The 27,415-nt window shown below is 41.6% G+C and overlaps 1 protein-coding gene and 1 long non-coding RNA gene across 3 annotated transcripts in view; one reads left to right on the top strand and one right to left on the bottom strand.

Moving 5' to 3' along the window:
* Positions 1–371, bottom strand: part of LOC114016363 (uncharacterized) — a 47,340-nt gene extending 46,969 nt beyond the window's left edge. The window contains exon 1 of the long non-coding RNA XR_008733359.1: positions 249–371. This is a non-coding gene — a long non-coding RNA (uncharacterized LOC114016363). The remainder of the gene's footprint in view (positions 1–248) is intronic.
* A 190-nt stretch (positions 372–561) lies between these two features.
* DUT (deoxyuridine triphosphatase) lies at positions 562–11,540 on the top strand. 2 transcript variants are annotated; one of them, XM_055717344.1, is made up of 7 exons: positions 562–700; positions 1,203–1,365; positions 2,881–2,972; positions 4,055–4,099; positions 9,978–10,052; positions 10,861–10,931; positions 11,382–11,540. In XM_055717344.1, exons 1-7 carry the CDS (start codon positions 694–696, stop codon positions 11,436–11,438), a joined length of 510 nt encoding a protein of 169 aa, XP_055573319.1. In that variant the 5' UTR covers positions 562–693; the 3' UTR covers positions 11,439–11,540. The 2 variants fall into 2 exon arrangements, with proteins under 2 accessions (XP_055573319.1, XP_055573318.1); XM_055717343.1 differs by lacking the exon at positions 562–700 and adding an exon at positions 727–854.
* Positions 11,541–27,415: the final 15,875 nt, after the last annotated feature.

Genomic DNA, 27,415 nt, shown 5'->3' with positions numbered 1-27,415 from the left:
TCAATGTGTAGCAATGGCTTTACTGCCATCTGGCTGCATTTGAAATATGTAGCATAGGAAGGAGACAATCACATATGCTTTGATCTTTAAAAGAAAAAAAGGGACAAAGAACTGCTATTTGACAAAATTTAGGTGAGCAGACAGAACACAAACAGTCCGTAGCTCATCTGCACAAGAGAAAAATCCATCCATCCATCCAAGTGGTCAAGGTCTAGTTTTGCAACCGTGAATCCTGTGGGTACTCTTACCAGCCCACGGCAGAGAACTACGGGGGAACCTCTGGAAGTCTGCCACTGATGGGATGCCAAAAGAGGCTACAGCCAGTATCGAAGATGGTGACATCACGACCGTACTGTGCTCCCAGGCAGAACAAGACAGGCGGGGCACCGAGAGGTTTTCCTATCCCCAGCCTCAGCAAGGGGAAGCAGCCGGTTTCCTCTCACCGGGCACACGCTGCTGCCGCTGCCTGACAGCTGCTGAGGGTGCAGGGCTCAGGCTGCCCGCGCAAGGCCGCACCGTGCGGCCTGGCCAGGCGGCGGGGGCCTGCGGCAGCCCCGGCTCCGCCCGCCGTGCATCGCCACCGCGTCCCCCGGCAACGCTGAGCGTCCCGCGGGGTCCGGCCGCCGCCCCGCGGCACAGCCACCGCCACCTCCCGCGGCGCCCAGCCGCCGGCGGAGAGCCGCGCCGCGCCGTATGGCAGGTAAAGCCCGGTTGGGAGGAGGACTTGGCGCCGTCGCCCCCCGCCAGTGCTCTCGCCCGGCAGCGGCCGGCGGCCTGGCGGCGGCGCACTCCACAGAGCGACGGCGCAATGCTGGCCCTCCGCCTCGGGCGGCTCGGGCTACCCCGCGGGCGCGGTAAGGGGGCGGCGGGGGAACGGGGAGCAGCGCGCAGTACCCAGCCGCGGGCCCTGCCCCTCGGCGGCCGCCACCGGGAGGGACTACGGGGGTAGCGACCCGCCAGTCCCGCCCGGCGCCACGGGGCGGCCGCCAACGACGCCACAGCGAAGGCGCGGGGAGCTGGGCGCTGAGGAGGAGCCGGGCGAGGCCACTCTCACCGGCGAGGGGTGGCGGGGGTGCGCCGCGCCGAGAGCGGCCGGGGATGGAGCGGTCTCCCCCTGTGTTTCCGCCTCCAGTGGGCCGCGCCGGTTTTCGCGGGCTTTTCCCCTCACTGCAGGTCTCTCTTGCCTTCTCATCCCCGCTCAGCGATGCCCCTCTGCGAGGTCGCCGTGCAGCCGTCCCCCACCAAGAGGCAGAAGGGCTCTGTGCCCGGGGACCCCTCCCCACGGCTTCGCTTCACTAAGCTGTCCGAAAACGCCTCCGCCCCCTCCAGGGGCTCTGCTCGGGCTGCGGGCTACGATCTGTACAGGTGAGGGTACCCCCTGCGGGGCCGGAGCCCACGCCATGCCCTGCTCCGGCCCGGCCCCTTCTGAGAGCCAGGCGCTGCCGCCCCGCTCGGCGAGCCCCTTCGTGGGTGAGAGGGCCATCGTGAGGCCGGTCCTCTCGCTTGGCAGAGCCCCCGGAGAGGCTCTCCGGGCTTCAGAAGAGGAGACCAGAGCTGGCCCGTTTGTCAGCGCCTTTGCTCCTCCTTCCTTCTTCCTTCATTTCCAGAGATCTGTGGTCCAGCCATGCTGTGGCACCGATTTCATCAGGTAGTGGTGCAGCCACTGGCCAGAAGTCAGGCTTTGACACATCAGCCAGAGTTGCAGTTGGTGCCAGCACTGACTAGGTGCCTTCCTATTGAAAGAAAAAAAAATTAGTGCACGTGGGCCCTCCCTGCCAGCGCTTATGCGTTTCTGCTTTAGTCTTGGCTGTTGGGTGCAGCCTGCTAAAGGATGTTTTGGCAGTTTGATAATGCTTCTAGCAGGAGACCATGTGGGCTGCTGTATAGGCTTAGGTTTTGGTTTGCTTGAGCTGGTTTTCACAATGTTTAGGAGTATCTGCAGCTGGGCATGTAGTGGCTTGCATAGTGCTGCTGCGATGAAATGGAATCACTCGTTATATCTGAACACCACTGCAACTTCCTCCACCTCCCCTTTTTTAGTATTTTTTAGAATAATCAGCCTGTTGGCTTCTTCCTTCACCTATCTGAATTCCTTCCTGAAGCTTTGCTTCACCACACTTGACACTTTTCCTTTGTATTCTTTTTGTCTTACTGGGTTTGGTTTTGTTCTTGATCCAGTGGTACACTGTACACCTGGAAAAAGTCCATTTCATAAAAATTTTCAGTGCTTCCCAGTGTTTAAAAATAAAGTCTTCATCGAGGCCAAGATACACTTGGCTTAAACATGTAGAACAGGCTCACTGTGATACTGCCACCACTGCCTTTCATTAAGCCTCCAGCTGGGTAGCTTCAGAAGGTTCTTAAAATCTTTCTTGTTTGCAGTTCCCAGTAGAATCATGTGAATTGTCAACTTCTGACCTGCTCGGGGAAAAAAAAATGTTGCCTAAAATTTAACTTAATAGATTATTATTTCTTATTACAACTAGTTCATATGCTGCAGAAGCTTAATCAAAGGAGTATCTAATCCTTAAAGTTTTTGCTTTTGCCTCAAAATTGCACAACCCCATTCACCTAACGGTTAATTTAAAGTTGAACTTTTATTTTTTTTGTCTCTCTTACCAGTTAAACATTTAAAACTAGCGATCGTAAGACAGCTGTTCAAATGATACTACTGAAATCCTAAGCAAGCACCATCAAAATGGGACTATCTTGTGGTTTAGGATATGAATTAGACTTTTCAAATCTGTAAATATTTCTTGTATAAATTCCATATTATAAATTCCAAGCGAGAATAATTCTGGGTAATTTTGTACCTTAAGTTACAGAGAAGAAAATTTCCAAAATATATTATGTAAATTAGTGTTTCTTTCTTTAATGTAGTGCCTACGACTGTGTAATACCACCCATGGAAAAGGCTGTAGTGAAAACAGACATTCAAATTGCGCTTCCTTCTGGCTGCTATGGCAGAATAGGTAAGTAAACAGGCTATAAAAAGACTGCAGAGCCATTGTAGAACAGGTTTGACACCATCTTCACCTTTAGATTCTGCCTGAAGCTTTCAGAATTAGTCCATAGAAAAGAAGAGGTCACGTGGCTGTGTGATTTATTAAGCCTTCTAACAGACATTTCTTGTGATACACCAACCTCAAATGTGTATGTCAAATGACAAAAAGATGACTAGCAAAAATTTTCATAATCTACGTATAACTTTATAGGCTATTCAGTAGTTCCGTTATTTCTCTGCAGTTTCAGAAATCAAATCACAAAGATCAGTAGATAATGGACATACAGAAAATACAGCTCTGGATGTTTAAAACAGTGAAGTAAGAGTACTAGTGTAGTAGAATTTGATGACTTCTTGTGACAGAATACTTGAGAGAACCTGTACAAGGTATTTTGTTATGCACATTCTTCTGAATCATGTAAATTTCTAAAGTAAAAAAAGCAATAGCCACACCAGTGGAAGAGTATGATCAAAGTTTGCTTTGTCCTTTCATCTAAAAGGAGAATGCTTGCGCATTTCTCTTATACCAAAGAAAATGTTGAAGAGAGCAACATTTTAGCACTTTATCAAAGTAGGCTATGCTAAGTAAAAAAATCCAACCCTGCACATCATTTAATTTATCTGTGTATAATATTTCTTAGGAAATTGCTTGCCAAATGTTGTTTTCCATTGTAACTTGAATGGATTGATGCAATAGTCTTTTGAGATTATTCCAGACCAGTGGTAGCTGCTAAAAATAAGCCAAGATTAGATAGTAATTGTCTGCTCCAGCTGCCTGCCTTGGAGAAACCTCTTATGCAGTTGGTGGTCTAAACAAAGATATGTTTTATATCTCTTAAAGACTACAACTATTGCTGCCTGTAACAGCTGTTATTTTATTTAATATATATGTTAACACAGTAGTTCTTGTAAAATCGCATTTGTTTTAGAAAGACTGTGGAAACATTCTTGTTGCCTCAGCTCTGTGCAAACACTATGTAACCTATAAATACTGTAAGAGTTTTAAAAGACAAAGACTATAATAAATGTAAAAAAATTCTTGTTTTCTAGCACCGCGTTCTGGTTTAGCTGCAAAGCACTTCATAGATGTTGGTGGTAAGATTTATGGATTTTTTACTAAGACTTTGTAAATCTTGATTGCAGAAGTTTCTTAATTTCACAGAGTAAATAAATAATGCTAGCTTCATTGGTAGTCTGGCAAAAGGACATAACTGGGTAAGACCTCAGAGAGCCAGTGCATCATAATTGTTTTAAAATCTTCTAAATTATAAAAATGTTACTGACTTTTTTTTTTTTTTAAAGAACTATCGTACTTTTCTAGGCAGTGCCTGGCATAGAAGTTATTTTTTGGTTTAGGCTTTAAAAATTACTTTTTACATTCTGCTTTTTCCATTTTGACTTCTATATGTGATTTTTTCAGTCTAGTGTAAGATCTGAGTAAATTAATAACATTTTTTCACACAGAGTATACTGTAATGATATTCAAAAGGAATGATAGAAAGCACTGGAACACACCATTACTGTGGGTAGAATTGATTATTAGAGTGGAAAGAGCTTTAATTTACTCTTACTGATGAAAAGTATAACAAATTATGTAAAGCAAAATAAATTTAAACTTGTAATTTTGTACATTAATGACTTTAAAGTCTTTTGAAACAGAAACAAAACTAAAATCCCACTTTTTCCAAGTCTTTACTGGTTTTTTTTGTTCAGTACTAGCAACAGATTTGTTTTGAACAACAGGGTTTTTTTTGCAAATATTTTGAGCTTTTCTTTAATCTTGATTAGAAATTCACAGGTATCTCTTCAAAAACAATTATTATAGGCATATTTATAATCAGAAACCTTCATGAAAGCTTCCCTGACTTTTGCCATATCCCTGTAACTGCAACATGAAGGAAATGATGTTGAAAGTTCAATTCCAGTTTTGCAGTGGGGCTGATCAGAGCACAGGCAGATATCTCTAAGTATTGTATTATAAAATGACATGTACGTTGCACAGAAGTTGTCACTGCTAAGATTATTGTGGAGTTATTCTGAGCACAGCTATAACCACAGCAATTTAAGCAGCACTAAATGTGTATTATGTTCTAATTGTACAAGAATACAGTTCTAAGTTAAAGAAAATGTTTTCTGCCTCCTAGAACCCTAAGCATTTGGTTTTTTCTGCCAATAGAATGTAGTAAAAGAACCACAACCTACATTTTTGACGTAATGACATAAAGAAGATGCATCTAATGGGTATCTTCAAAAGTGCTGGGTAGCTGAGAGAACACATTTTTTGCCAGCACTTTATAATTTGAGTCATAATGGAAGTTGGCAAGAAAAGCGTGCTGAAAAGCTGAGGCCATTTCCTCTTTCTTCACTAAGCTTTCGGGTGGGTTTTGCTTGGTGGTTTTTTTTTTTGGTTTTTTTTTTTTGGTTGGTTGGTTTGTTGCCTGGGTTGTCCCCCCCCAGTGTTAAACAAGAGAGACTACTTAGAACAGTGGTACTCAGCCTTTACTTGCTTTAAGGCTTGGCTCTAGAGGTGAGGGTGGCTCTAGGCATCCTTGTCTTTTTGATGCCAAGCCAGCCAAAAAGCAAAGCAATTCCCAGTCTAATGAAAAGCTCTGCAGAAGTGCTTTATTATGTCTGCTTTGTGGTATATCAAAGTCTGGCTGTGGTGTGATAAAGCTCTGATAACCAAAATGAAAGGGGAGCATCTGTGCCAGCTTTGTGTCATTCAGGCTTTGTCTTAAGTAAGAATTGATTTGTGCATGTCTGTTACACTAAGGGTTTTTAAGTATTGCTGGGTAATATACAAAAAAGCACTAAGATGGGAATCAAAGATTCTGTACACCCCTATGACTGTAGTATACATGGTCTACTATAGTGTCGTTCTTTAAAGTGACACTTCTGAAACAATTTTTGTGTTTCTATGAAAAAAAAACAAACATCTGCTCTGTACCAGCCTTTTCAATCTGAAAGTTAAACCAGGAGATACTAGAAGTGCTCAGCAGAGTGACCTATATTCAGATTTTAAAAGAGCTGATAGTTGACAAAGCATGAGTAAAAACTATTACTGTCAGTTAGTAGGGGACTTCTAAGTAAAAAAACCCAACAAACCAAACCAAAAAAAACCCCAACCAAAAACTAAACCAAAACAATTGTTACATAATTCTGACTTGTCCTGCAGAAGTACTTTTGTCACAATGAGGACATCATCCATTTAAGTAAAAATACCTTGCCAGAAATCCTAAGGGTCAGGGAGAAAAATCGGGATCATGCAAGAGTATGTTCATAATTCACATCTGCTAGGTGTGGATGCTTTCCCACGAAGTGACATGCCAGACTTCTGACAGAGTAAGACAAAATGTCAGACTGCCAATTCCAATGCATGATTTTTCCAAAAATGACTTAGATCATTTCCACCCAATGCACATAATTTAGAAACATCTTAACTCTCAGTAACGCCTATAATTGTTGCAACTTGCTGTTCCAGAATAACAGAATGCCGAGGATGTTAACCTGTTTTGCATGTACACCCAGTTACTTAGATAGAGTTTGTTACTCTATACAGTAGGAAAACTAATCACGTCTTCCTGGGTTGTATTTTCCTGTATCTTCCAAGGATCATCTATTCTTTGATAAAAACAGTGTAGTTTGAACTCAGAATCCACATGGTGGTTAAACTCAGTAAGACTGTCAGTGAGGTATAATACGTTTAAAGAGGAAAATGAGTAGTAGGGAATTCATTTCATAAAATCTCTGCCTAGCTGCACCTTTAATGGAATATGAAGTTATCATGGCTTTGACAGTGTTTTCAGTCACTCAGCACAGCATTAGGATAACCATTTTGGCCACAAAACATTTTTAAATGTTTCTTGCTTAATACATAACTTCAACTGTAATTGCAAGTTTTGTTTGTATTGGGTATGCTTTCAAGGGAGAAGCCTGCTGGTCCTCTCTGCACCCTCTGTAAAGCTTTTATCCTCAGAAGTGTGCAGGGAGTTCAGTTCTTGCCTGCTAGAAAATACATTGGATACAATCTGTAGCACCATTACAAGGTGTTTACTTTATAGCTAAGCTCAGAAAATTAAGACTGTTCTAGTGAAGAGCTTTTTTTTCCCCTCTAGAGGATAGTATGAGTGACTGTGAAGTTTTCAGTGTTGCTGACCTTAGTTCAGCCACAGAAACATTAATCAGTCTTTTCCATCTTTAGTTATCAGCTGGTTTTCAAATCCTGGAGAGCCAGTCTCTAGCAGTAGTTAGATTGGTGGTCAAAAGAATTTGCGATCTGTTCAGAGAAGTGTTTATTTAGATGACAGCTTTTTCAACAAATACTTGTAAAATAAATTTTAGCATTTATATATAAAGCTGAGATTGTGCTGATGCCATTGTTTAAAGGACAGGGAAGCCATCTGACTAGATTCATTGTAAATCAGTATAGTTACATTATAAAACTCTCTTTTCAGAAAAAAAAAATTGGGGGTTTCAAAAAGGGTAGAAGTGCTAACATGCCATTAAGCTCCAGTTAGTCCAATACAAGCTAAATTTTAGGTACTTTTTTTTTTTTTTCCTTCCTTCTCCCCTCTGTCCCAGAAAACAGCAGTGGCTGGTACATCAAAAAGCTTCATTAGCAGTTAAGCACTAACCCATATATCAAGTACAATTTTTGTCATTATGTAGAAATAAACTTGTGTTCTGTCAGAGACATGAAGGCAGAAAAGTTAATTTAGAATGACTTTAAGTAGCCCCAGTTCTGTTCTGTAAACTTTGTTAATATTATTCCAGCATAAGTGTGACATGCAAGAGTTGCTTGCATGTATAAGTTTAACCATACTACTTTAATTGGTACATTTCATACATATAAAAGCATAATCTCAATTTAAATGGAATTACTAATCTGTAGTAATCAGTTCAGAGCAGAATACTGTATTGTAACAGAAATAAAACTAGCCCTCATTGTGTTACATTAGCAAATTCCATTATCAGTCTCTAATGCATAGCAATATCGATCCCAGCATATGGTCTAGAAAAATGTTCTCTGAGCTGTACAGAAACACTTCCGGAGAGTGGTTTGACAAATTAAGAATTTCTCCAAAGAGCTAGTGATCTTTTTTGTATACATATATAAGCATATATACTTAATTTTATGTGCTAAATATAAATTCTAGCTCCAGCTGATTGACTGTTGTGAACAGATACACCAAATTAATGGACAACTGACTGTAGAACTTGAATGATACTTAAAATTATTTGTGCTGCCATTACAAGTTTGTTGAATCTCTTTGTAATGCATCTGTGTAGCATGGACTCAGTGTCCACTATTGTATAAAACAAAGCAAATTATTTATGTAGCACTCTTTAGCTAACGCTTTGTTTCACCCCTGGTTTAGCAATTATGTAAGGGCTTTAGATTATCTGATACTTTAAAAATGAGGAAGGAATAGTACTTTGCTAAAAGTAAGAAGGCAGTTTTCGTGTTACTGTCTTATAGTTCAGCCTTTTTTGCTTATACATTTGACATGTGTCCATAGGACTTGATTTTTAATATTTTAAGAATTGCAACATTGAACTATGGTAGAAATTGTGCAAGAAAGCTCTGTGATCATTAACATAAGTGATGCACTGCAATTCTCAATTTAGCTGATGTATAGACCAGCTTCCAGCAAGTCGACTACCCTAAACCAAATAAACAGTACAAGTCTTGTGCATGTAGCTTTGGTATGTCAGGCTCTCAGTGTCAACTGAACTGAATGCAACATTCAATAATTTTTTTAATAATTTTTTTTTATTCTGGAAAATGTTCATGCACAGCAACCCCTATGTTTTGTTCACTGTAACTTGACAGGGGTCTGTAATTGGAGTCCCTTTAAGCAATTGCATGCAGTTAAAATACCAGTGAGTTGAGAACTGCACGTTTTTCTGAATTTTTCAGAACTCAGGAGATACTCCCTATTACTAGCACTTTAATTAGAAGGCTGTTCAGAAATGTGATTGGATTAACCCTTAACATTAGAAGAGAAAGATCTGTATAAATACCTTTTTCACACTAGAACTAGTGCAGAGATTGTTCAGTAACTGTGGACCATATGTACCGCAATATCTTCACACAGCTGAAGAAACAAAGAAAAACCCCTTCAGTTTTCTATTCTAAAGTGTGTATGTTGTGTTCAACATTAAAACTTCAAGGTATAATCATACTACAATGTCCTCTGGTGTTTATAAACTCTAAAGATAGTATTTTATATGTAGGAGTCGGGGAATGTCTTGGAATGACATCTAATTTTAGTACTTGCGTTGCTTCTGCAAGTAGACTTCAAAATATATACTTAGGTCCACAAGGAAGCCCAAACTCCATTTTTTTTCTACTGGAAATATGCTTTCTGTATCTGAGAATTAAAAAACAAACCAAACAATTACGAATATGATTATTTTAACGTGTATTGGTAGATAATCTTCTGAACTATGTAGTTAATACAGCTATGTAAAATATAAGAGCAAGCTTGTTTTACAGTATTTACACTTGAATGTAGCTGAATGACAATTCCTTAAAGCTTTAGTTCTGTTACCCTGCCTGGGATACAGGATTTGGATGTGTACAAATCCATAGCTCTTAAATAAAACGCTAGAGTTAAGAACAGATTTCTGCTTGACACTCAAAAGAGCTGAAGTTAGCAGAACAAATGGAGCCTGAATTTGGTCCAGCTGTCTTGATTTCAGATAGGGTATTACAACTAAAATTAGTAGTACAGTGGTAAAACACTTCTTGATATATGCTGGTGTTTTCTTGTTCTTTTTGCAAGATTGATTAGCATTTTTAGATATTTCAGTATTTTTATAGATATTGTGTAATTGTGCATGAGTAGTATAAAGGGTGTCAGTACAAGATACTGCAGTCATCTAATCTAAACCTTTATCTAATCTACTTATCTAATATACTGACAAGATTTATTAACTGGATATCCCTCTCAATTGTTTCTTATGACAGCTGGTGTTATTGACGAGGATTACAGGGGGAATGTTGGTGTGGTACTCTTCAACTTTGGCAAGGAGACTTTTGAAGGTAAGTGTTAAGCTTGGCAGAGCCTGTTTTCAGCCATCTGACTGGAAATGAGAAACTATTTTTTCTTTAAAAGTCTATGAAGAGTTAGAATTAACTGAGAACATTTTTCTCGTTACAGTTAACAAAAACATAGAAGGTTAACAGTGTCCTGTCAAGGAAACGTGAAAAGATTCCAATCCTAGCAAATGAAGTAGCATTCAAAAAAACCCTACCAAAACACACCACCACCACAAAACCAAACCAATGAAAAAAACACTCTACTTAGCTAAGCTATAGATTCATGAGATGTACTGAAGCACAATTTTGTCCTAAATTTGTTTCTTGCTCTGCCAGAAAAAAAAAAATAATGGAAAACATGAGTAATAAAGATATGATTTTCCCTTAATCATGCTGTCTTTCTGCAAACAGTTTTAAGCCTCAGGGCACAGTTTACAATATTGCCAGTGTTTTTATGGCCTCTTCTGCAACTGCACCGCACAAGCTTCTTTATGGAAGTTCTGTAAACCAGGTTGGGTACTAATCAGAAATTTTGTTTTCCTTTTATCAGTTTGGGGGTTCTCCCCCCCAAGAAATTGGTTCCTGGGTATAGTTCACAAAAGGAGCCACATTATACATACAGCTGTCTCTCCATCTCTGCAGTATTTATGCATAATGACACTTAAGATGCCACAGTATGGCGGCAGGAATGCGAGGAGATACCTTGAGCTGGTACTGCTGCTGAAGCTTCACCTCTAGAAGGACTAAGCACAATTGTTATCTTAGCCTGTGTTTTTCTGGGACTATTAACATCTGCTTAACTTCATTGCAGTTAAAAAAGGGGATAGGATTGCCCAGCTCATCTGTGAACGCATTTTCTATCCTGAGCTAGAAGAAGTTCAAGTAAGTTTCCAAAAGAAAATTTGTTATTTTCAATAATTAATAGTTTAAGATAGTTGTATATAAGCTGAAATTTATAATATAGATAAATACTCTACTTTAAAACTATTTTCAGTGTTAAAACTGCATAGTACCATTGCTACCTGAATGAAAATCTTGATGCTTTGTATGCATTTATGTGGATTATTTTTTTTTGGTAGGTTTCACAGTTGACAGGTACTTGAGAAACACTTCAGTATATACTAGAAACAGTTGTCTCACGATGTGGAATTTGTTTAAACTTGTACAAAAGGTATCCTAAAGTGTCTCCTAAAAGTTTTTTGATTTAGTTTCTCAATCACAGCTACTGTTATGAGTAAATGTGCCTTCCTCTATGATAGACAATATCTGTTGTATAGAAGCAAAAGGCAAGTTAAGACACTAAACCAACTTATCATAATTGATGTCTTTCAGGCTCTAGATGATACAGCACGTGGTGAAGATGGCTTTGGTTCTACTGGAAAGAACTGAGAATTATTTCTTGGGGGTTGTTTGTTATGCTATTTCTAAATTTTCAATTGAATTAGAAGTGGGATTTTGGAATACATTAAAAAAAATTCAGGTTTATTCAGAGTTTCTGTGTCTGTCCTGTCTATTTTTACAGGCAGTGCTGCATTATGGGGAAATGTGCATGACTGACTTATTACTTGATAGGTTATTTTTTCTTTTTTCGTTTTAGATGTTCAGTCCTCAGTAATAAGAACTCGTTGTTTATGTGCTGATTATGCTCTAATAAATTAAAAAAAAATCTTTTGATATTTATTTTACTCATCTAAACTAAAATGGCTAATTATTCCCTTGCTAGTTCGTGTTAGTCTTCTGAAAGCTATCTTCCATGTAGCTCAGTATTTCATGCTGAGAGCCTGTTTCATGCAGAATCAGTGATAATACAGGCATTGACTTGACTTCCCACTCTGACTCTTAAATCAGAATAAGGCAAAGATATTTAATACTGCATCTTCTACACCCTGTCAAAATACTTGTGTTTCTGTTCAAAGCTAAAGTTCTGTCTTTGGTCCTTAGCTGATCCTCAAACAGCCAATTTTTCAGCTCTCTTGTAAGAGCAGCCAGTACAGTATTTGAGCTAAATAACTCATCTGGAAATTATTTCTATATGTAAATAGATGCTAATAAAAATGTTGATAAATTCATTAATAAGTTACTGTATGAAAGAAAGATTCTGAATTATTGAAGCAGTGCAAGAATTTGTTTTTTCAGTTCTGTTTTGTCCACTTAACATAGAATTCTTGGAGTCTGTCCCAAACCTGATTGTTTCTGTAAGTGTAGGAATCTCTTAAATGATTCAAACTTTCAGGTGAAAGAACATGCACACCAGAGAAGGGACAGAAAGGAAAGAATCTTGAGTATTTTGCCACTTGACAGAAAAGAATTAGAAAAGGCTGTGAGGCTCTCAAACATACTTTTTTTTCCCCTGCAGCTGCCTGTATTCTCTTTTTAGATTTTTCCAAGGTGCAAGGTCACAGGTATGAAATACAGTGCCTTAAGTAGCATTTCAGCAGTGGAAAAGTAGGCCCTTTTGTAGACTTACGATGTTCACACCTTTTTTCTCCTTTGTAGTCTCAAATCATAGTAATCCTGTTGGTATTAGTTTCATGTCCTTGTCTAGCACTAACCATTTCCAGTGAAGTATATTGCACATTTTATACACTTTGACACCCCCGCCCCCTTCCCTAAGGAGCTGGAAAGTAAAGCTTAATACAACAGCATTCAAATTTCTTCAAGCACAAGATAGTCATTACATTGACTTGGCAGTGCTGAAACAGTGAGTACATTCATCTTTGGTTAGGGTAGAAGTCTCTCCCTCCACATGCATTATATGTTTAGCAGCCCTTTTTTTTGCCCCTACACCCTTATCACAACAGTGTATTTGTATCTGTATCCCCAGACCTTCATAAGCAGGCTTACTGTGCAAAAGCCTATTGTAAGCAAGCAGCACATCATACCAATGAACTTTTAAATGAACTGGAAAAGCTGATATTTACACCAAGTTTCTTCCATTCTATAACCTGTCAAAAAGGAACTTCAACTACCAAAGGCTATTTAGAGGTTTTAAAATAACTATGATCCTTTTGTATAAAGCTGTTTCCTCTTGCTGGACTGTAAGTTGCAAGCAAGTTTTGCTGTTCCTCTTTTCTTCCTCACCCCCAAGAGCAAAAAAACAGCAGGAGATACACTGCTGCAAGTCCTTTTTAAAAGATGCTACAAGATATTGCTTGGAACAGCAACCAACAAGGAAGAAGTTTCATTGATACTTACTGTTTGTTGTGCCTGTTGGAAACTGATCTAGTTGCCATTTTTGAAAGTAATACTAATACTGCAGATTCTGAGATAAGAAGGGATAGTATTTGCTGGAAAAAGCATTCTCAGACACATGAGGAAGAAACACAAATTTGCAAATCCATGCCTGCTGAAAGTTGTCAACATACAGACTGTTATCAAAGTGTCATTACCGAAATGGCCTCACTTATTTTGAAAATTGGTATAGTGTAATTCCATTCCATTGTTTCTCAGTACTTCATCTAAAGAAGCATGTAATGAGTTTAAGATTACTGCAAAGCTCTTCCCAGTAAGGCCTTGGAAAAGTCTGTCTGTCTGTCACAGCAGGAATGCTTTCAAGCTCACCTCTACGCTGAATTTCAAACAGTTGCACCAGGGTAACAAATTCTGGTAATTCCTTCTGTAGTGTTGGGGGTTTGCTTCAATATGTATGGCAAATCTATGCAAGACAAATACTTCTAACCAGGCAACAAGTGTTACATACCAATGTAGTCAAAGTTCTTGAGGGGCCTGTATCGAAATCTGTAGAAATTTTTTGTGTTAATAGTGAGTAGAGAATTTCTACAACAGTAGTTACTACTTTCTGGTTCAAACCATGCTGCCTACATCTCTTCTCCCCCTGCCTTGTGTTTTGTTTTTTGTTGTGGTTTGTTTTTTTTTTTTAAAAAGTCCTACAATTTCATTAATATGAAAAGTATAACCTCCAAATTATTTTAATATTCCCTTTTTCCATTAATATTACCTGCACTACAGAAGTATTTTATCTTGGTATCTGGCAAACGTACGCAGGAGGCACAGAACAGTACCTGTCAGAAGCTGGTTTTTAACTTCCCCTGGCTCTTCCTGATAAAACCGTCTCCCTATAAGCAAGAGGAAGAAGATAGACTGACACTTCTTTAGCAGGGTTTAAATTTCCCTCTTTATGATAGTACATTTTAAGCTTTAATTAGCACATTTGATCCTCTTTCAAACAAAAATAAGAACATTTGAAAATTTTTATGTTAGCAAAAGGAAGAGAGGACTGGGAAACACATTGATCTTGTTCATTACTTTATCTGAGATCTATCAGTTTGCCTAAATTAACTAGTTGTAAATAATTTTGTAATTCATTGAGAAAACTGGCTGTGTCATTGACTGAACAACATGCTGGAGCAAGTAACCTCAGGAGAAGCTAGACACTAACATGCACAGGTCTTACTCTATTTGGACAGGTTCATGTCTCCAGAAGCTGTCACTGAGGTGTGATCCCCAGGGTTCAAGATATAGGTATGGAACTGAAGAGATATAAAACTTCTTTCCAAAGCAGGTCCACAGTCTAATGCTATTTGCAATGGAAATGAAATGAAAATCACATTAAACAAAAATTTTGTTGGGCTGCTCTCCATTGTCACTGAACAGGTTCAGACAAAGCTATTTAAGTTTGGACTGTCAACTGCTGTTGGAGAAGGGACACATTACCTCCAAAAGGAGTTAGCTAAGGCTTGGGGAATGATCTCAAACATCCTTGGTGTAAATGGAACGTGGAGCTTTTATAATGGAATAATAATTTGTCGGGAATTCTTATCTACAGCAGAAAATGGCTTTTTCCTGCAGGGAAAAGAAAAGAACATTACTAAAAATCTGCTTCCTTTCTTTTAGAAATGGATTTGACTTGTTGCAAATAGAGATAGAGAAAACCTGTCCTTCATCCCCAGGTGAATTTGGAGGAGAATGCTAACTTTTGAATCCAGATGCTTGCCTCCAGATTCACTCCTGTGGTTTGGGTCCAATTTTGAGATCTGAGAGGGTTGTATTTTCTTGTTTGGACTGAAATACGTATGACAAGTTATACTTCCTTAGCAAGGCAGAAGCTCATAAACTGATGCAAGTCTTGAAGGAACAGGTGAACTCTCTCCTTACAGACAAAAATCTTAAAAATTATAGTAATTATACTATTGATAATAGTCCTTTTCTTGTTTCTCCACCTGGTCTTTCATGATTGTGAATTTAAGCATTGCTTCCTCAGTTCAGCTACAGTTACATTACACTGTGGCATGTTAAGAATTTTTTGGATCCATTTAATTTTCTTTGTTAGTAGATCAGCCACTAGATGGCACTTAAAGTTTGCTTTCTTTCCCCTTTTTTTTTTTTTTTACAGAGGTATTTTTCAAAGATCTGTTCATCTATAATTAAGAGTTGATGACTCCCATTGGGACTATGTTGGCGGAAAGCAAGATGCAGCAATATTTGAGTGAAAGCAGGCAAAAGTATAACCATTAAAGGGGGAACAATGACTATAATTTAAATAAGATTTGGGTGGTTGCAGTGTTTGCATAATCCCTCCTGGCATGCAAGAGCAGTAGAGAAGCCTGTGGCTTTGCTCTCCTGCTGTGTTTCAACAAAAATGGAAAATTGTAATGAACAGCAACATTTTTCCTATCTTTCATATTCCCTCTCTTCTTACTCTCCCTTCCTCCATTCCTTCAAGTGGAATGCAGTTTTCTTGAGGATTGCATTGTAATGAAAGTAATGTATAGCTTGGTAAACTCTGCATTGGATTCTCTGAACCAGATGCCTCTTGCTGCAAGTTCAGGATATGAATTAAAACTTACTTAACATGTGTTAACCCAGTATAACACGGGTGACATATAGTAACCTGAATTATGTGAATTATTATTGAAGTTCCCTAGATGCTGTATTGGTTGCTACTCCTGTAATGGTGCAGTCTGGTGCTTTTGTATTTGTCTTCCCTGCCTGCATCCCCCCCCCCCCCCCCCAGTATTTTTTAAAAAATAACTATAATTGTATTTTGGCTTAAAGATGGTTAAATAAGTTTCGGTATTAAGTAAACTTCTATGACCCTGCCTATTTCCTGTCCTGTCAAACCTTTCCTTGTAAGAATAACAGTGTCCTTTTATTTGGTGGAGTGTAGCATGATGTTTTTGGCAGGCCCAACATTTTTGACTTGCATAAATTTGTGACCTCAAGTGCAAGAAAAGTGAATGCTTGCTTCAGCGCCTCATGGTTTCTGCCTAAAAAGAAAAGCGTCCACATCGCTAACCATTACAATTTCTGAAGGAAAATTATCAGCACACTTATTCCAGCTGATTGCACATGACTGCACTTCCAAAGAAAAGAACCAGAAATAAAAATAAGTATTTTGCACCTAGTTATGTAAGGTAGCAAAAGTCTGAAAATATAGGGCAGACTGTACTGCCTTACTGGTTACTAGAATTGGCACACATGGCACTTCCCTCACCAACAGCTATTTGGCAATCGCTGCCTCAGTAAGGATGTGATTCTGCAAAGTGTAAATATGGGTCTGCTGCTGGGCAAAGCAAGGTTGCAGGATCAGGTCTGAAGTGAATTAACGTAATTATTTTCCTAAAATTTCCCTCCATTAACTGTGTGGTTATTTAGCTCTTTACCACCAAAGTGATGCTTTCCCCCTACTCTGTTAGAACACAGCAAGAAAACCTTTCACCCTGCCAAATCTGAAAACCTGATGGATTAATTTTATAATTTGTGAGCCCTCATCCAGAAAGTAACTACTGTATTATAATATGTAAAATAAGCTTAAATAAAGATGAGCTGTATATACATATACATTACTTGTTTTCTCTTAGACTTGGATGTTTTTTTCATTATGTCACAAAAATGTAATATTAGTCATTGGCTTTTTAGAAAACATTTGTACAGCAAATTTTGCCACAGAAATAATGGTCTTGTATCACTTAATATTGCTTGTAGCCTCAAAATTTAAAGCTGATATCCTTGAACTGAAGAAAATCATCTTTTGTATACTATTGATTACAGCAAAGGAATTTGTTTGCTTTTGTTTTGTAAAAGGAAAAAGAAAAAACAGTCATGAATGTAGTGTCTTTGGCCAGATGCTTTTAACATGAGTGTTTTGTGGTTTATGGATTCCTAGTCCGAAAGGTTGTCTCCAAATGTCCAAGACAAAATAACTGCGTGTCCTAGTTGGAAGAAAACTTCCCCTTTCCTTTACAGCTAAGTTAAAAAGACATTTTTAGCTTGCCATGTCTAGCAAGCACGGCAGTCTGTAGTATCCAGTGCTGCCTTGCTAGGGCACCTCAGTCCTGACCACAACCTTGGTGCTTGCACTCCGCCAGATGACACGGACCCTTCCTTAGGGTGCAGGACAGCAGCAAGGAATCCCGCGTGCCAGGTGTTCACAGCGGCAAACCCAAAACACCATTTTCCCTTTCCTCTGCTTCCATGTAGAAGTTACTGCTGGCAGTGGGCCAAACTGATCAGCACTGCAGGTAATTCAAGCCATTTAAGTTCTGCAGGAATAATTTTTTTTTTTTTTTCCCATCCTGTCCTATGACGCTGTATCATAGCGATACGCAGGCTAGCAGCAGTCAGAGAGAAGGAGGAGGTCTTTTGTTAGGGGAGAAGGGATGATACATCAGTCCTGTTCTTGCCTTTCTTCTCAACTTGCATTAAGGCATTAGCAATGCGAGAAAACTGTAAAAGGAGCTGTGACAATTGTGGGAAAATCACTTGGAGGGAGGGAATTCTAGAAAATTGGGAACTAGCAGAAGTTGTAGTATTCTAACAACCTTTTCAGGGAAAAATACAGTTGCCACTTTTGAATGGTTGGCATGCATGGAATCTGCTCCACCGTGGTTCCCCAGGCAGCACAGCCTGCTATCCTGGAGGAGCAGCGGAGACTGGGGCGGAGCGGAGCCCCCCGGCCAGGCCCTACCGTGCTCCCAGCAGGACTGGGAACCTGGTGGTGCCGTGCAGCCGATAAGCTGCAGTAGCCACTGTCAAATGGAAAATATATGAGAAGATGTCTGTTACCGGGCCAACAACTGTGGCAAAACTGTTCTCCTTAGATGAACCTTGCTCATTATCATCACATTATAATACTAACGCAGACCTCCATCCCAAAGTTACCCACCTCCAAGGCACAACCACCCCTCACCGAGCATGCGTTTTCTATTTCTTGTCAACTATGTCTTTAAGTGAAAGCGAGAGAAGTTTACACCAATCGATAACGAAAGAATGTATGACTAGAGTCACTCAAGCTCCACCTGAGAGTAAAGAAAAGTACAAGAAGTGAATGGATGAGGGGAGAAGTTAGGGAAGACTCCACCGTAACTTCTGGGATCAGTCTGCAGGCTAAACCTGCCTTCTCCCCCATAGGGACCCCTGTTGGGTAAGAACTTTGACTTCTGCACACTAAATAACTAACTCATTCTAGCTGTCATCAGTAATTAAGGTTTCAGATCTATATAATTTGTTTGCATATCACTTCAAGCTTGTTTTTGCAGACAGTCCCTATCACCAGCAATCATGAATCCTAACTTGTCACGATTTTATTATAAAGAGTGTTATTCCATGAACTGTTAGCATGAGCCTTTGTGGGCGCTAGCGGCTGCCAACAGCGGGTGACGCATTTAAGCAGCGGGCAGACCCACCGCGGGGTCCCCCCCATGCTGTTGGCCTGTTTCCCTGAACGAGGCGCTCGCTCTGCCCTCGGATCCAGTGGGGCTGTTCAGTGAAGGGTCCCTGTAACGGGGCGCTGACAGACTGGTCAGGCACAAGGGTCTCAGCTTTCCTGGGGCGCTAACAGACAGGTCAAACACCTGGGGTTGGGGGGATTTCCCCGCCCATCCCTCTTCCCATGACAATCGATGCCAGGAAGTCATGGATCCAGCGACAGAGAACTCCTTGCCCTCCCTGGGTGGGAAGAGAAGCAGACAGCTGAGTCAGAATAGGCAGAGCTCCCACTTCATCATCTCGGTGAATTTGTGGGGGGTTGGGACGTGGGGTTTTTTGATACTAATCACATCAGGTAGACTAATAAAAGTTCTCCAGGAGAAACCGTAAGCCTCGCTGCCTGGAAGACTGCAACCAAATGAAAAGCCAAAAAGCCAACCTGTTACTCCAAGGAGGCAGCAAGATACTGGTATTTCTGTTAGAATGTCATTCCTCACCCAAGGGCAGCACTATACGTTTTGTTAGAGTTTCTAGCTAAGAGAGGCTTCAAGAGTGGCTTTAAAGAGGGCTTCATATTTCCCGAAGCATGACATGTGTCCCACCCCAGGTCACCTGCGCAGAGCCTCCAGTTCATAATAACTTTGCCAGCTGAGTAAGCCTGACGAATAACCAAAACTGGTGAGCTTCCGGCGCTCCGTCTTGAGCAGGCTGGAAGGCTGCAGTGCGGGAGAATAGTCTCTCTTTGCATTTGCTTTTTACTCAGATGAGCTTTGAGGTACTTAGCAATTATGGGACAGCCCAGACAGAGCGGAAAAAACACAGCTGAAGTGCTTCCGAGTAGTTTGGTTCCTACAAAAGGATGCTGGATTTTTCCATCCTGCTTGCTCCTGGGAACATGCTTGCCAACACGGCCTGCCTATTTATTTTTACATCGTTATTTTCTGCTAATGAAGTCGATCTTAAACCATGAGAATCTACATTAATGACAATAATAACAAATTGCACTTCACCTCTGTCCCCCTGCTTCTGAAGTTTGCTATTCAACTGTTCAGAACACGTGTGGTAGGCATAGCTATGTATATAACAAAGCATGCAAATGATCACTGATGCCAGGATTGCATACAAGCCATATGAAAAATTATTACTCATTTGCAATTATTCCAAGAAATTTTGAGTAGCCGCCAAAATAACAGAACAGCTGGATGAGGAGAGGGATAGGGTCGGTTTAAGCTGGCACTCAGACTAAAGGAATTCACGCAAAGCCACAGCCACGGTTGTCTGGAAGAGTCAACTTTATCCCAGTGTTGGGCTGGTGTGCAACAACATGCGCTGGTAAAGCAGCGCACTAGCAACATCTGCCCAGCAAATGGGTTATTCTTCCAGCTTCCATTATATTTGAGCTGTTGGAGAACACCAAGTGCCTCTAGAGCCACAAATCAGGAAAGAAAAAAAAGTAAAAAAAAAAAAAAGGAAAAAAACCCCAACATTGAAACAGGGGCTGTCTGGCTGCGGTAGGATTGTTAATCCTGACACAACATTGTTGTTACTTACCCAGGTAGGAATGATACTGGAGTTTCTTACAAATACTGTGAGTGTGTAGATCTCTAGGCGTGGAGAAGGCTAAGGCTTAGCTCCTATCTTATTATCCCTTGGGACTTCCCTAGACAGCACCTTTTCCTCCCATGCCTTTGCTTATTGATCTCGACCTTCTGGTTTGCCAAACCTCCATTTCCCAGGTGTGCAATCAGCTAACAGGCAACGGCAGGAGCGTTACATGGGAGGCTGAAAGATTCATGTGAAACTTGCTCACTTCTAATGAACAGCAGAGAAATAATTTAAGCTCTATTTAACTGGTGTGAAGGAAAAATGCCTACAAGTTAGGCATTAGAGTCAAAACTAGACCAAAGAACTAACCTCCTGGTTTAGTACTACAAAGCATACACCAACAGAGCAGGGAAAACCCTTTTGTTACAACTCCATCACAGGTCTATCAAGTTGCCTCTTCTACTGCTGCCTTATGATAAAGCACATTACATAGTCTCACTGGCTTGTGCATGTTCCCGAGGTCTGGTGCTGTTGCTGGCAAAGCTTTATTATATTCCTACATTACACAGAGCACTGTGCAAACGCTAAACAAAAGAAAATGACATCCAACTGCTAACAAAGACGTGTTGGGTATTCAGATTTCCCCCCTTTCCCTGTAGCCAAAGTGGCAGTCAGACAAAGGCTTCTTCTGAATCCTTGCTCACTGCGTGAAGCACAACTCAATCACAAAACGGTACTAATCCTGGCCTTCCATAGCTCTAAAACTATTACTTTTAAAGTTATCCTGCATGCTAAACATAATTTTCAGTGGCTGAGAAGTGTGAAACAAATACAGCCGTCATTAGAATGCTATAAGTACTGGCATCGCTTTAAAACTATCTCCATAGTCAACTTCAACAGTTTATATGAGCATGGATCAACAAAACACGCAATTGTGTGACTTTTAATAGCTATGGAAGTACTTTATTCCCTCTGAAAAATACAATTGGATTCATGTTTGTTAATGCCCAATACCCAAGGTCAAAAAGCACATTCATGTATTTGGCCAGAAGCATTTCCTTGCAAGAGATCAAGATGTCAGAAAGTTGTGATTGATCAACAGTAGGGGCCCAAGGCATTTAAATGAAAACGTTCAGAAGTCTTAAATCAAGAGCTGTCGAGAGTCCTCTATCTATAAATGCAGTTGGTTTTAGTAAACATCTGTTGAGTGTTTTTAATTCACCTAAAGAAAATACGTTGGAATTAATTTTTATGGTTTTCTGGGACATCAGATCACCAATTGCCATTGCCAAAGAACTCTGGCACAACGAAAAGGAGTGACAGTCAGACAGAACACTTCAAATGCTAGTTAGGGCAAATCCTGAATGTTTGCCGAGTGAAATGCAATTGTTCAGGGTTTGTGCACTACTTACCACTGCAAGATGACAAAATCTGCCTAAGGAATAATGACTGAAAGAGACAGCTGTGGGGTGGGACACACTGTTAGCCTCATATGATCTGTATACAAGACGTGATTAATATAGAATTACATCCGAGATGCAGCCTAGTCATAAGACTCAGGGTCCTTCTCTCAGAGTTCCTTTTCTCCATCGAAAAGAAACATAGAATGCTTCTGTTATTTCACAGACTCAAAGTTATTCCTAAGGGCGAGAACTAGTCAGCTATGTCGTAGTCTCCCCAGGGAAGCTGTGGAAACCCCTTTGGCTTGATGCAGACAAAGAAAGGAAAAAGCACACCACAGAGAACAACGCTGCACTGGCTGATGGGTTGAGTAGATGACCTAATGGGTCTTTTCCATCTATAATTTTATTCTGTGGCTTTGATGCTGAAGGCCCTGTTGACATCCACAGTGCTGTTGCTTTCCTGGAAGCTTTAATAAAGATCTGGTTTGGAAGTCAGAATAACTAACACCACTGAGCAAATAACTCTGGTATGGGGTGACAGGCAACAAGAATGCCAACGGGGACATGCCCCGCCATGCTGGTTGGGTTTATTCCAGCCCTTAGCACCAGGATTCCCTGAAACACTTGCATCAATATACGGTAACTGCAATGGATGTCAGCACTGCTTGCTTTAATGCAGAAGAAATATTGTGCATAACCACTTACTGTACTGTTTACCCAAGATATTGTTTGGATTTACAAGCTCCCATGTCTGGCCTGGTCTGGAGGCTGCAGTTCATTGGGAGATGCAGGAATTCATCTAGAAATCCTCCGGCGGCAGCAAACATGTCAGTGTGTTCTCTACCCTTCACCTAGGCTGTTACTACCAGAAGCCCAGCTCCTCTTTGCTGCAGCATATCCTCACATTAAGATTGGTACAAGCTCACAGAAGCCGCTTTGTCACATTTATTCAGTCGAAAGGCCAGACATTCTACTTGATCCTCTTGCTGCTGGAGTGACTTCTGGGGCAAACACAACTACAGTTCCACCTCATAGTACAGCAGGAAGATTCACAATCTGTTATCCAAAACTTGGGCAAGGCAGCACAGCTTGATTCTCCATGTGAGATACACCACAAGCCTCCAGGGCAGAACCCGTTTGTGAACAGTTTCTGGTTGTCCATGGAGCAGAGCTCCTCAGCGAGCAGAGCCCCTCACTAGCAGTCAGGTTTGCAATGATTCGCCAAGTCTAACGATATTTTGCCAATGCAGTAACTAAATGAAACATGGTAGAACATAGCCTATGGCAACCCAGATGTGAATCGAGACATTTAGCCTGCAGAGGTGGTACCAGAGGAATAATCTGACTCAGCTGGAGCAACTTCTCAGATCTGAAGGAAACTTTGCCCAGTGGGAACTCACAGCAGGTCACAGCTCTGTTTCTCATGAGGTTGGCTACATCTGTTCCTTTTTATGCAAGAGAAACACTTCATTAGGGCCCTACGTAACCTCTGTTGGGCAATACTGGGCACTCCTGGTTTCATCAAATGATGAATCAGTGGGTCCCGTTATTGCTTCATACCTCATACAGTAAGTTTTGGGTGGGTTCTTGGACAAGAATCTTGGCTCTGGAAGACACGTTTGATATGGTAGTCTTGGACACAGCCATACAATAATTCAAGCACTTCTTACAAAGTGTGTGTTTACTTACATCAACAATGGCATAAAATTAAGGCCATCTCTTTTGCTATTGTATAAAACAAAAAAACCCCCACCATCAGACCTCTTAGAATTCAGGGAGACCCACACACTCGAATGCACCCTGTTATGTGGCTTAGGAAGGTGTCTCAGACTCCAGACCTTTCCACCTGCCACAGAGTGGCCCTGCGGAGGAGCTTTCCCTGGAGCAGGATGCCAGCAGCGAGGGGGTCACACAGGCCAGCACCCCCGACATTTGCTGAATCAAACTGCACAAGCATGCAAGGCAGAACAGAACCTAGCAGGTCATAAAAAACAAGTTCCTGTTTTTAAAAGCCATGTCGGTACCTTTTCTGAACATTTCGGATGACTTCAGCAGATTATTACTTGGCTCTATCATAATCTAGTTTTCTCCCTGGTTTCCAGAGTAAATCTGAAGAGAGTCTGAACGCACTAGAAGCATGAAGAAGCACTAGGCTGTAACGCATGTACTGGAGGTAGCCATGACCTTCAAAAATGCAGAGACTGGCTGCTGAAACCAGCGGCATTCAGGCTGGGATCTAACAACAAAACTATTTTTAGAGTGAATTAATAAAGAGAAAAGTTTTGAGCCTTAGGCCCTCTCCTTCCCTCAGTCTAGACTGACGTGGGGATGGTGGGCTGGGATTCTCGTCGTTACTCTTAATCCAGCGGTAGCCTAAACCCAGCACAAGTGTGAGTGGACATCAGGACTAAGACTTGTCTCAGGCACAAGTCAGGATCAGTCTCTTTCACTCATTACCTCACAAGGAAATCATCTTTTCAAGCGACCTTTACTGGGTCCTGTAAAACTTTCTAGCGTAAAGCTGAAGGTAGAGACAGGACGCTCGGTCAGCACAAATCCACTCTCAGTCACACAAATCCACTACCATGTCTAAACCTAAAAATAGCCATTAGCAAACCAGATAATTGAAGAGCGTCAACTGAAAGCCTGTTTAACCATCAGTCTCTCGCTACAGGGAGAAGTTCTTGGTGGAGAAACAGTTCCGTTTGTTGCCATTCTTACCTTAATGTAATACTGCTTCTACTAATTACTTATACACTGTCCTGCAGAAAGCACTAGAGACCCTGGCTTCACAGCTTTTTCTTTCCACGAAGCGCCTCACACAGATGACACACCCTAGCAGTGTTGGACCTGAGCTTGGGAACACCAGCCCGTTCCAAAAACCAGCGTTCCCACATAACTACATAACTTGCTGCTATCGAGTTACTGGGCTAGCCACAAACTGACTAATGGAATACTCACTAAGGATCGGGAGGATGAAGCATGAGGGCTTCATTTCCAGGGGAGGGTGACTTGTTCTTTAAGATCACAAACACTTTAATTACCAGCACACAAATAAGTACCAAATCTCCATCTGGCAGCCATGCACAGTATAAAAAGAAAAGGGAATCTGCAACTTTAACTTGCAGCAATGCACCTAGGCACTGGGGGCCTCAGAATCTGCCAGTAATGCTTGTACCACCAGCGCTTCCCCAGCTGTGGGGACAGGCCAAGGACAGGAGAGCAGCTGGGACTTGGATGAGCATCCCTTGCCTTACTGTGACCGAGGAATATCATTCTCCGGGTGGATATCACTCCCTCTCACTTGGTGTTTTCAGCCCATAAACCAGCAGCAGTGATCAGCAATCAAGTGCAATTTCTTTCCCCCCACATGCCTCGCTGATAAAAGGAAGCTTTTCCCGAGAAACCATTTCAGTGTTAGAAGATCAGAATAGTCTTTTTCTAAGCTAGAACAGTGTTTTAAATTACTCCCAACCTTAGGCTTCACGTGACTCATTGCTTATTCTCATAGTCTTTCAGGAACCAAACTGGTTCATAATCTGCAAAGAGAGACTTTGCTCCAGCATAACAGCTCAGACTAGAAGAAAACAGGATTTACTTACAGCTTTTTCAGTATCTCAAAATCCTGAAGACACTGATGACATTTTCTTCACCAGCTCAGCTCAACAGTGCTACAAATCCTCAGAAAGCAGAGGAATGAGAACAGGCTGCAATTATTGGCTGCAGATGTTTACACCAGCCAGTCTCCTGCTAATTACCTTTAATTGCCAGTGTCATAGAATGGTTTGGGTTGGAAGGGACCTTAAAGACCATCTAGTTCCCATGTCCCCACCCTAGCCGGGACCCCTCCCACCAGCCCAGGTTGCTCCCAGCCCCATCCAGCCTGGCCTTGGGCACTGCCAGGGATGGGGCACCCACAGCTGCTCTGGGCAGCCTGGGCCAGTGTCTCAGCACCCTCATGGTGGAGAATTTCTTCCTAGTATCTGATCTAAATCTTCACTCTTTCAGTTTAAAGCCATTCCCCTCTGTCCTGTCACTACATGCCTTTGTATAAAGTCCCCCTCTGGCTTTCTTGCAGGCCCCTCCAGGTGCTGGCAGGCAGCTGTAAGGTCCCCCCAGAGCCTTCTCTTCTCCAGGCTGAACAGCCCCAGCTCTCCCAGCCTGTCTGCACAGGAGAGGTGCTCCAGCCCCCGATCACCTTTGTGGCTTCCTTTGGACTCGCTCCAACAGGTCCATGTCCTCCTTATGTTGGGGGCCCAGGGCTGGATGCAGCACTGCAGGTGGGGTCTCGTGAGAGTGGAGCAGAGGGGCATTATCTCCCCCCTCGACCTGCTGGTCACGCTTCTTGTGATGCAGCCCGGGATGGGGCTGGCTTTCTGGGCTGCGAGCGCACATTGCTGGCTCACGTGGAGCTTCGTGTCTATCAACACCCCCAAGTCCTTCTCCTCAGGGCTGCTCTCAGTCCATCCTCTGCCCAGCCTGTATTCGTGCTTGGGATTGCCCTGACCCACATACAGGACCTTGCACTTGGCCTTGCTGAACTTCATGAGGTTGGCACAGGCCCACCTCTCCAGCCTGCCAGGGTCTCTCTGGACGGCATCCCTGCCCTCCAGCGTGTCGACTGCACCACACAGCTTGGTGTCACTGGCAAACTTGCCGAGGGTGCACTCGATCCCACTGCCCACGAGCCACATAAACACTCACAGCTGTTCACAGCCATTTCTTGCTTATGCACTTTCCCGAGGTTATATGAAGATTTTTTTGTCCCAAGCAGGAAAGATTTGCACTATAAAATTAAAAAAAACCTTTACATATAATGCTGAATATAGAAGACAAATGACTGCAAAATGAAAGACAGTCTGAATTCATTGATTGGAAACTTGCAGGGAGAGTTTATTGAAAGTCTGCCTGCCCTGTGCTAATCCTCTCTGTAACAATCTGTTTTCTGAAAGAAGTTCCTAAATGTTGAACCATAAAATCTCAGCTAGGAAGTTATTTTACAGTAGATCATCCTTCTCTGGATATCGCGATACCAGCAATCTTTCTTAGTATTTGATTTGCATAGTAATCAGCAAAAACTTTAGTCCTAGCACTGATGTATCTCCAGCTAGCTGTTGTGTTCACTGCATTATCTTATTTATCTGAAAATGGTTGTCATACTTCCATCTAGAATGACCTTATTCAGTCTACAGCTACAGCTCATCTTAGCAGCATCTGTAAAAAAAAATTAATTCATTTTGGAAGAGGTAATTTTTTAAGACCACTGGACTTTCACTCTGTGTGAATAAGAGATTTTTATTGCTTGGGATGAGCAAATAAACACATTCAGCTTCCCAAGTCAGGCAGATATGCTAGGACCTCCAGGGCTGCACATACTTATATGGACTTTGTATAGAATGTTTCTTTGTATGTAACCCCTCACTCTCTCCCACTCTGCAATCACCTCTAGACTTCAGAGCTACCAGCAAGATCCATTTCATACAGCTGCTCAAAATAAACCATTTAGTTATTTGAGCTGCTCAAGCTCCAAGTGCCATCAGCACAGCTCACCCTTTCCCACCCACGATCGCGGCATCCGTACCTGTTAACTGTTTTCTGTTTTAACACCCTGAAAATCAGGTGAGACCAAAAAGTCAAACCAGGTCCCAGAGCAGACTGCAGCCCCAGGGGCCCCTCCTGCCAGCTCTGCAAAGGAGAAGCAGCCAGTGGCTTTTCTTTGGTGCTTATACTAGACCAAGCAGTACTCAGAGT

The sequence above is a fragment of the Falco cherrug genome, chromosome 7 (genome assembly GCF_023634085.1).
Source record: "Falco cherrug isolate bFalChe1 chromosome 7, bFalChe1.pri, whole genome shotgun sequence".
Lineage (NCBI taxonomy): Eukaryota > Metazoa > Chordata > Aves > Falconiformes > Falconidae > Falco > Falco cherrug.
The sequence above is the reverse complement of the archived record's forward strand: the minus strand, read 5'-3'. Positions and strand labels throughout refer to the sequence as shown.

What these genes read in the sequence shown, in the direction of transcription:
- DUT (XM_055717343.1), top strand. Translation starts at nt 809, where the DNA reads ATGCTGGCCCTCCGCCTCGGGCGGCTCGGGCTACCCCGCGGGCGCG. An exon ending in TGGCTGCTATGGCAGAATAG is followed by an intron (nt 2,973 to 4,054) that starts GTAAGTAAACAG and finishes CTTGTTTTCTAG; the next exon opens with CACCGCGTTCTGGTTTAGCT. An exon ending in GCACTTCATAGATGTTGGTG is followed by an intron (nt 4,100 to 9,977) that starts GTAAGATTTATG and finishes TTCTTATGACAG; the next exon opens with CTGGTGTTATTGACGAGGAT.